At 39.5% G+C, this 10,500-nt stretch overlaps 1 protein-coding gene across 1 annotated transcript in view; it reads right to left on the bottom strand.

Annotated features, from left to right (window-relative positions):
* Nucleotides 1–10,500, bottom strand: part of RYR3 (ryanodine receptor 3) — a 366,192-nt gene that overhangs the window by 256,243 nt on the left and 99,449 nt on the right. The window contains exons 23-26 of the mRNA XM_015409322.1: nucleotides 8,343–9,144; nucleotides 7,170–7,370; nucleotides 3,432–3,534; nucleotides 2,706–2,843 (exon numbers count right to left, since the gene is read on the bottom strand). Coding sequence (XP_015264808.1) covers nucleotides 2,706–2,843; nucleotides 3,432–3,534; nucleotides 7,170–7,370; nucleotides 8,343–9,144 — 1,244 coding nt within the window. The remainder of the gene's footprint in view (nucleotides 1–2,705; nucleotides 2,844–3,431; nucleotides 3,535–7,169; nucleotides 7,371–8,342; nucleotides 9,145–10,500) is intronic.

The raw sequence follows: 10,500 nt of genomic DNA, 5'->3' as shown, positions 1-10,500 counted from the left end.
GGGGGGGGGAACAGCAAACTGTTTGGAATGTTGGAGGCGGGACTCAGGCAACGCAGCCAGTGGATAGGGACAGCTTCTGAGTGGCACATCATGGAGCCAACTGATTCAGGAGTGTGTGGAATGTTCAGAAAGTGCCACCCTACTTCACAATTATATATAAGGAGAGATGTTCAGTTAACAATGTTAAAAATAAAACCCAAGATAATAAAAACAGCATTAAACATTCCATGATGATCTAATTACGACCTCCTTTCTTTCACAGAATAAAATAACAATTTTCATGACAGGTGCCTTGATTTTCTCTAAGCAAGGTTTTGATCAAACAAGGAGAAGGATCTAGTTTACTTTACTAAGAATCTACCAGCACCCACCAGAAAGATAATTCTGAATCTATCCATAATAACTTGACCAGATAGTAACTAGGTAGACTGAATTATCACTAATTATATCTGGTATGAATGGCCACTTTGTTTATCTCATATACTTTTCAGCTTCGCATTGAAATATCACAGAGTACATATCCTGTGTTTCATAGCCTTTTCACTTCACTGCTAAAACAAAAATTTATCTCTATGTGTTTGTATGAATGTGTACAGTATATTTGTGGACTGATTTCATGCACATGATGACTAATTCTAACACAGAGAAGCATATGCTACAATAAAATCTATTTGTCATTAAAGTACCACAAGAATCCTTTTTGTTTTTGGTTGCTTATTGAAAATCTTTGGTTTACTATTCATTAGTTTAAAGCTGCTTCTGGAAATACAGTGGCCTCGCCCAAAAAGGAAGGCTGGCTATAGTCTTGAGCACAGTGAAAAATTAGACCAAAACATCAAAAACAAAGGAAGGTTCAAAGGTGCAGACTTTGTTCTACAAAATGTCAGGAAACAGGATTTTTCATCCATTATGTTCTATGGAGCTGTCATGTTCCATACTAAGATACTCTCTGAATATATGGGCGACCCTTGAAATATGAAGTATCTAGAAACATTCTAATCTGCTTACTAAAGTAGGTCAGTGTTAAATTTAGGGTCCTAGAAGACAGAGCATGTTTCTCAGCAAAATCTTAACTTACCCACTTACTGCGATTCTGTGATCCCAGCATCCTTTACTCTGAGGCCACAACAAGAAACACTCAACTATCTAGATGTGAACCACAGCACCAGGACAGCAGGCATGCCTACCAATCAGCTGGGCAGCAGGAGTTGTCACCTTGGCAACCAGCTATGCCCCAGAGCTCCAAATACCTAGGGGGTGTGTTGGGCCACTTGCCAAGGCCACTGAAGGTGAATATGGAGGTCCAGCAACCCACCGGAATAGAGACAGGGATGGGGCTTGTGCAGCTTGTGAGGGTTCATTTAAGTCCTTGTAAGGTAAGACCTAGGAGGGCTCCACTGCCGGCTCCTCAGACCAAGACTGTGTGCAAGAGCAGCAGGGTATGGAAGGACATGAGTGCAAAACCCCTAAACCCTCCTGAGCTGAGGCCTTGGGGAAATAGCCTAGAAGGCACCAAGGGAAGCACCACTCAGTGGAACAGTAAAAACAAAAATGTCTTGTAGTGGATCAAACTTTCTTGCTGTCTACAATGTAGATTTACCAGTAAGAGTAAAACCTCTTTTGCTTTGACAGTGGACAGTGGACAGTAGGAAGATATGTTAAATAAGATCAAAAGAACTATCATGCTAGGCTGGGCTTTGCCAACTTTCTCAAATTCTGATCCAAGAATCCAGCACATGAAATGTTGTGAGGCTAAAGGGATCATCTGCAGAGGCTCATGAGTCAATGTTAATGGCTAATGAATGCATGCAGATTTAACCTGGTTGCCACTCTACATCTCTCCCCCCTGGGGAAGAAAATTCCTAAAAGATGCAGTAGGTCTGAGGAAATAGTTTATTATGCCCTCTGGAATATGCATGTCAGAAGGATGGTAGGCTGTAACTATCTAACTAGTGGCCACATAGAAATGTTTACAATATTCTGTGTGAATGAGACAGAATCCTAACATATGATGGGATTTTATGCAGTCTAGGTATACCTCAGTGGTTCCTACAACTGTTCCAGACGGTACAGCAAAAACAAGATATGGGTGGGCTTTTTTTTTTTGGAAACTCTTACTGCAAAATACCACCTCTTTTCCCTTCCCTCTTGTAACTTGATTATAAAGGTGTCTATAAAATGGTTATACACTTCACACATCTAAGGAAGTGAGGTCAGATTCACAAATGTTTATGCTGGAATTAATATTAATCTTTTTATTTTGCTGCAACAGACTAACATAGCTGCCCCTATGGAATAACAGCCCTGTAAGACAGATACTAGAGGCAGCCTTACTAGTTTGCCTAGTCTGATCTTGTTAGAGCATGGAAGCTAAGCCAGGTCAGTACTCGGATGGGACACCACCAAAAGAAGATTTGGGCTGCAATGCAGAGGAAGGAAATGGCAAACCACCACTGTTCATCTCTTGCCTTGAAAACCCCATGAGGTGGATCTTTATGGGATCACCGTGAGTTGGTTGTGACTCAATGCCACACTTTACCTTAAACCAGATACCATATTATTATGTCCAGATGGGAGAATAAGAAATAGTAGGTTGTCCAACACTACCTGTTGAATTTACAGTAACAGCTAGATTTGAAACAGAGAATTTTCCATTGTGTCTTTAAAAGTTAAATAAAATGCACCAATATAGATGAAGCTCTTACTAGGATATTTTTCTTCTTCCTCTGTAGTTTTTTTCTTTTCTGTCTTGGGTAGCCCTTTTATTTTGTGTATCAAAGAACGTAGTTTACCAGTCCAAGAAATATCATCTTCTTCCTCCTCCTCTTCTTCCAATGGAATGCCTAAAGGTTAATACACTTAATTTGAAACAAAGTGGATTCCATGCATTGCCAGAACTCTCAATATTAACCAGTTCCCTAATGGACCCACCTAGTTGGTCCTTTTACACTAATCTGAACTGTTCCCTTCCATAAGTCCATCTGTCTGCAAACTGAAGGACTACTAACCTAGAGGAAAGGAGTCAGAATGATGAAACTCCCATATACTTCAAAGAATTTCGATAAGACTGTACAAGAGACAATACACATCACCAGCAAAAAGCTGATGGGTGGAAAAGGGTGCCTATATGGAAGACAGTATACTTAGTTCATATATTTGTTCTGAGAGAGGCACTTTTAGGAAGCAGAGCTTTCAGATGCATTGTCTCAAAACTTGTTTGTGTAAATACTATGCTTTGCAGTCTGTGAAGAGAATATTTGCGATGATAATGTCATTGATTTTATTTTGGCAGCTTTCTATTTGATTTTATCAACAATATCACATTTGCCAGGTAAATGCAATAATAAAAAAGTAGTTTTTCAGAGGTAACAACAAAAAAAGGCCAGCAGTATAGTTCTACACCAAGCACAAAACAGAAGTCAATTGTCTACCGCAATGAATCAGGAGATCATCATGAAATTCATATAGCTCTTCCCGAATCTCCTCTGGGCAAGGACAATCTTCTCCCAGTTGAAAATTTAGCAACATATTAATCTGAAATGATAAAATTAAACTGAAACATCTTTGATGTTACTAGCCATTCAATATGATATAATGAAATTTGCAAACCACTCAATCTGCAATAATTTTACTGATTTTAACTATGGGATAATTCTTTAAACTAAATATTTCAAGGACTACACCTAAAAGGCAAAGTATACACTGCATGCAAAAGCATATAATAAAGCTCTAAAGGTTGCAACTATTTGAAAAATCAGCTTTGGGACAGGGCACTTCAGTGTGTACAGACAGTAAAGGGAGTGATCATTTTTTCCTTGCAAATTTTCCAGCTCCATATGCTTTCCTCCTTGTAGATGTGCATTTTTGAGGAAAAACTTGTGTCTAAGATGACATGGGGGAAAAACAGTTAAGGGTAAACAACTGGGGAAAGAAAAATGGCTGGCAGGGACAGGGCCAAGCACTCTCTCCTACACATCCAATGGCTTTGTTAATAGCCCTTACCTGAACCTACTTTTCTTTCCAAAATATTATTTTCAGTGCTTCATAAGACTCCTTTGTATATAACACATACCTTATCCTTAAATGACAATCTAATTTATACATAAAATGTTCCAGTTGCAATGTGGGACAACAATGTCCTCTTCATAAGTTTTAAAATAAGTCTATCTGAATATACATAACAGCAATAGTGATAGAATAGAATCTACAGGCTCTTGTATGATCTTGTACTTTCAGTACCTCGATGAGATTTTTTTCTTCTTCCAGTCCTTTCCCTCACCTAGCAAAACACAAACCTTTTTCAACTTTTGTTTTGCAATGTCACCACTAGAGATCAGAAGGATATTACTTATATCCCTATTAACTTCCCTTCTTCACTTTGAAGCCTGGTGCCTTTGTTCTGCCTTCTTCTCTAATTTACCTTCAGGCAGGGCTCCCCCCACCCCCGAAAAAGAGGTGCTGCAACTCTCAAGAAGGAAATGAATGTTGCAATCTGTATACTGAAAGTCATGAAATTTTAAACATTTTTAAAAGAATGTTGTCGAAGAGGTTCCGGAACTCTGTTCCAGTGCATTCCTCCAGAAAAAAATCCCTGCTTTCAACACAAGTCAAATTCTAAGACATAAAGCTAGCCTTGGCACTTCTGTATCTGTTTTCTTTCACCTTAATTTCTTTGAAAGCAAAGATCAAAGAAGGCCATTCATGGGTGAAGATATACCACAAAACCACATAGATTTAAAAGCTATGCATTTTTTTTAATTCCTTGGCAAGTACCAAAATTTGGATCCCAAAAGGAATATTGAGCTTGTAATTTCTATTTACAGAAACTGGATAAAGGGGAAAAAGTCAAAGTATAGAACAAACTTCTCCTCCCTTGATCCCTAGCCTTTAATTTACTCTCCTAAATTGAAAATATAGAGGTAGGCACCAATCCTTGTGATACAGATTCCCTTCCTCCGGGGCTTCACCACGTGACCGCCCTGCCCCCTAGAGGTTCTCTTCCGGAGCTCCGTACCTGAGAGCTCCCCCCCGACTAGAGCCCTGGATTTAAAAGCTATGCATTTTTTAAAAATTCCTTGGCAAGTTCAGAAATTTGGATCCCAAAAGGAATACTGAGCTTGTAATTTCTATTTACAGAAACTGGATAAAGGGGAAAAAGTCAAAGTACAGAACAAACTTCTCCTCCCTTGATCCCTAGCCTTTAATTTACTCTCCTAAATTGAAAATATAGAGGTAGGCACCAATCCTTGTGATACAGATTCCCTTCCTCTTTAAACCTACTTCTTTGAGATCATAGAAAATGTTTATATGTCCCATCTCATTGTTACCAAACTACTCTTTCCAACAGAAGCCTTTTAACTTCGTCCTGTTTCTTTGCCTTCAATAAAGCTGTTTCCCTTTAACAATGTGGTCCCTTCCCTTTGTTCCCCCTCATCAAGTCCCTCACCACTATCTACCATAATTTTTGTAGGTCATGTTAGTAGGTAATGTTACTGGAAGTGTCTGAAGTCATTAATTATATAAATGACATTCAACTATTTTTCAGGAAAACCCTATTTAAATAACAATGAACAGCTTGATTTGCATGCCAACAGATGACAGCAGCTGAATTCCCAATCTAAAATCCCTACTGCAAAGGCCGTTGGGTTAATAAGTTAAAATCCAAACATAAAAAGAGTACAAAATGAGAAATTTTCCAAGACATTTTGAATTTTACTAAAATAACTTGTATGGAGAATCATTTCACTAGGTAATCCTGAAGAAAATTATGTTTGTTTATTTTACTAAATGTTTCAGACAAACTTAATTTCATACAAGGTCATAAAGAAAGAAGTAAAAGCGTTAGAGAAAAGACACACTTCTATCTGGCAAACCAAATCATATTTTTAATCCACTATATACTTTCCTCCAATGTATTCAAATGGGGCAGAAAGAAAATTTAGTGGTGAATCTATCTAGTAGGAACTTGACTGCCTAACCTTCTGGGTTGGCACCTATGGTGCTCCATCCAGGGTAGGAAGCCTAATCCCCGAATCCACTCCTCCCCGGCTCAGGTACAGAACCTCCATCTTTACAGGATTTAACTTCAACTGGTTCTGTCACAACCACGGCCTCTAGTGCACTGTCCAAGCTCTCAAGGGCAGAATCCAGGTGGCCATCCAACATCAGATAGAGCTGGGTGTCATCAGTGTACTGGTGACAGCCCAGCCCAAACCCCTGGGCCAACTGGATGAGGGGGCGCATGTAGATGTTAAACAACATCGGCGAGAGGATCAGCCCATGTGGCACTCCACATGCTAGTGGGTGTTGTGGGGTGACCCTCTCACCTAGCATCACTCTCTGTCCCCCACCATGGAGAAAGGAGGAGAACCATTGTACAGCAGTCCCCCAAACTCCTATGCTGGCAAGGCAGTGGGTCATAAGATGTTATGTTCAATACATGTGCAGCTCAGTGTGTGATTTAAACCTCACATTTATCCAGGTTCTGGTAACAAATTTCATTTATAAAGCACATGTACATTGGCTCTTTCTTATAGTGTAGTTTAGGAAGGTGCTTTAAATAAAAAGAACATGGTTGCAGACAGTTCTACTATGTACAGCATATCTGTTGCTGTATGTTAACATCTTGCTCTCACTGCCTTTTTTTCTACGTACATAACACTATTTTCTGTGTTGTTTTAACACATCATGTTTAATACTTATACTTTGTTTCAGATTTCTATAATCCTAGTCCTATTACATTATTTATTAGATTTCATCCTGATTTACATTGCCTTGAATCTGACTAAGAAAAGTGGAAATAAATATGTAAGAGGTACATGCATCCAGTGTAAAATGTGAACATGAAGCTGTTGGATGGGCTCATGGAATTTTAAATTGGTCAATGTATCTTGATGAACAGGTGATAAATGGGAAAAGTCACCTAATTTTTAAGGCGTTGCATCCTAGCATGACTAACAACACAACCCTATGGAAATCATACAAGTTAGAATTTTGGAGCCTTTAGTACATTGAACCGTAACCAAGTTCATGCCACATATTGTGTTCTCCCTCCATACCATTCATCCATGCACAGAAAGAAAGAAAGAAAGAAAGAAAGAAAGAAAGAAAGAAAGAAAGAAAGAAAGAAAGAAAGAAAGAAAGAAAGAAAGAAAGAAAGCTGCATATACCTGTTCTTGTGGAGGAGAACGAAATTCCTTTGTTTTCCTGGCAGTCAAAGCAGCTGACATATTCAAGGCTTGCATGAGTTCATTATATCTGTATTTCTGATTATACTGCAGTTTTGAGACATAAGTATCTGCAAAAGATACAATGGCTTCCACTCTGTGTTTTAGCTCGCAGTCGCAGAAATAATTTAGCAGCTCACACATCTGATATAGAAACAGTAGAGATTCAATGTAATGGGTGAATTATGAATCTGCACAACACAATTACAAACAAAAGAACTACAGTAAATTTGGTCCATTATCAGTGGTAATTCTAGTTTGCAGCCAGAGTAACGAAGAACTTCCCTTATTTGCTTATTAACCTATGTGATTGTTAACATTCATGTGTTCTCTGGTCCATTATCAGTGGTAATTCTAGTTTGGTAATTCTGTTCTACAATTGTTTATTTCCTTATATATCATGCATATGATGTAGCAGTTTACCAGTTCTGCATTTTCTCAAACACTAGCATAATAAAAGTCAATTTTTGATCGGCCCTCGCTGCTCTCTCCCCCCCCTCCGCAGCGGCGGTGGCAGCGGGAGGCCGGCTGCAGAGTGTTCCTTGCGCATGCGCAGGGGACGCTCTGTCAGTTTTGGGGGGATTTAAACATCCCCCCGATATTTTTTACAGGGTTTCAGATTTTTGTGCACACCTGGGGACTGCCCCATGTGTGCACAAAACTCTCCCTCCCCCCCCAGGTGCCCCCGGTGCACGGATTTAGGTATCCGCACACCAGAGGGGTTAATGGCTATTAGATATATAGATAATTGGGGGAATATGAAGTATAACCTTTCATAAACCTTGCTGGCCAGACATTTGGTTCAGATTACCTGGAAATGCTTTACAATGTACACACATGAATAGACATTAAGCTGCCATATACTGAATGAGACCATTGGTCCATCAAGGTTGATACTGTCTACTCATACCGGCAGCAGTTCTCCAGGGACTCAGGTAGAGGTCTTTTCATGTCTCCTACTGCCTGGTCCTTTTAAGATGCCAAGGATTGAATCTGGGACATTCTGCATACAAAGCAGAGGCTCTTCCACTGAGCCCCAGCCCCTCATATTTTCAATAATGTTTTAATGATGTTTTCAATGTTTCAACATTTATGCATTTGCTTTAAAATTATCACCTGGAGTTTAACAGATTCAGGTAATCTTGTTTGCAGCAAGCCTTTTATTGGAGTTTTAGTTTCCTTGATCGACTTTTCGCCAGCCTCTACAGCCTTTTCTTCTATTTGTGTAACATCCTCCTTGTCTGCTCTCTCCATCACTTCTTCCTTGGGCTCACCAAACACACATGGATCGATCAGCAGTAAAATCTGCTTAACATCATCATCATCAAAAACTCCCATTATGAGTAAAGTTCCTATAAGTTTAAGAACAGGAACAAACTGGAACTCAACCTTCCCTCCAACAGGGTCTCGTATGTGAGCTCCACTGCAGTAGACTGCTTCAGTTAGCATACTTATAGCCTTGGACTTCAGTATATCAAGTGGTATCTCTGGACTAGGTTTTTGATGATCCTCATGAGACAAAATAAAACAAGGGGTAGAGAATTTAGAATCTGGTTTCAAACAGGTGCTAAGTCCTACTCCAGGTAAACCATGCTTCTTCTTTTCATCTGGAAATAATTTAATTTTTCTTGTTTCATCTGTAATTGGAATGATAAATTCATTGTTCATCATGAGCTTAGCTTCCTTGGGATATTCTAAATGAATGCTGATAAGTAAGTCATAGAATCCAGATCGTAACAGTCCAGGTAAATATTGGTTATCTATTGTATAAAATAACTGAGAAAGATCCACATGGCCACAAAGGGCATAAGCTACTCTGTTGTTACCCAGTGCACACACAGAGCTATAAAGTTTTAAAGTATGGTAGTGGAACCTCATCAGATCCTCTTGTTCACATAGCTCCAAAACATCAATACACCTGAAATGAAGGGGGGAGGGGAACAGAAATGTAATCAGTGAGCTTCCTGGGGATGTAAACCAAATATATCTGGAAACATTTGGAAACACAAGTAATTTCTAGTTCTGATGTGTTAAAGATACATATATAAAAACTATAAACCCCCGACTAGTGATTTTGTATTATTTACCAACATTTTGTAAAAAGATGAAAAGACAGAAAATCTTGAGCAGTTGATCCTAAGCAGTTGTATCCTGCAAAAGCCCACTGAAGTTAATGGGCTTAGAACGTATGACTGCTTAGGACTGCGTTGGACATGTTATCTCCCAAATAGCATTCATACTATTAAATGATGATTTTTGACATGTAGTGACCCCCAAACACTGGATCATCACCATCATGTTAAGCATTTTAATAACTTCACAGGAATATACCTCTGCAGTGAATTTTGATAAGAGGCATTCTATTGCTTCCTAATTAGCCTAAATGGGTGTGTGTGTGGGGGTCAACTTTTAGGATACGTTCCAATTTGAAACTTGATATAAATCTCTTATTTCCTAGAGGGTGGATTATCATGACTGGCTGGGCCAGGTGCTGTCATCTGCTTCACCTTGCCTTGCCTTGTGTGGGGTTGGCTCAGGTACAGCTGTCTGCTTCGTCTTGCACAGGGCTTGGCTGGGCTCAATGCCAGTGTCTGTCTTGCTTCAAGTGGGCTGAGCCAGAAGCCACCACCTCACTTTCTCACCTCTTGTGTAGGGCTCCAGCAGATTGGGTTGGAAAAGGCCCTATCCCTTATCCCTGCCTTTTACTGACAGGAACCAAGTCTGTTGTGGTTGCCTAGCAACAACCACTGATGGCATCCATTTCTTAAAGTTGCAGGCACTCCTTCTATCCTTTTGGTTTTTAAATTCTTCTTTAAATTTAGCTTATAACAACAACAACAAGAAGAAGAAAATAAAAATCCAACAGCAATAGCTTGAACATACTAGTACAGTCGAGGCACATTTCCATACGTGGTCTACTGTACATTAATGCTTTTATAGAGATCATATAATTTGTTGTAATCACTTAGCAGTACATAATAAATCGTACAATAGTATTGTGGACATAATTTAATTTGTGATGCCCCCTTCTGTATATATTCTAAAAAGGGCAGCCATCTATTTTGTAGATATTTGTTACTTTAAGTTGTGAAGACATCTCTCTATATAATAATTGTGTTTTGAGGTGGCACTTTGCAGCTCTCCCATTGGCTATGCGATGCGCTCCCTCAGCCATTGGCCCATCAGCTGCTACTCAAGAGTACTCGCGTGCCATTAGCTGGGTGCTGGGTCTGCTCCTCTTCCCCGCCCACTCCTCCTTCAGCCACTGTGCCAT

Source organism: Gekko japonicus, unplaced genomic scaffold (genome assembly GCF_001447785.1).
Source record: "Gekko japonicus isolate JY-2015 unplaced genomic scaffold, Gekko_japonicus_V1.1 scaffold613, whole genome shotgun sequence".
Taxonomy (NCBI): domain Eukaryota; kingdom Metazoa; phylum Chordata; class Lepidosauria; order Squamata; family Gekkonidae; genus Gekko; species Gekko japonicus.
This window is presented reverse-complemented; position numbering and strand designations above follow the sequence as displayed.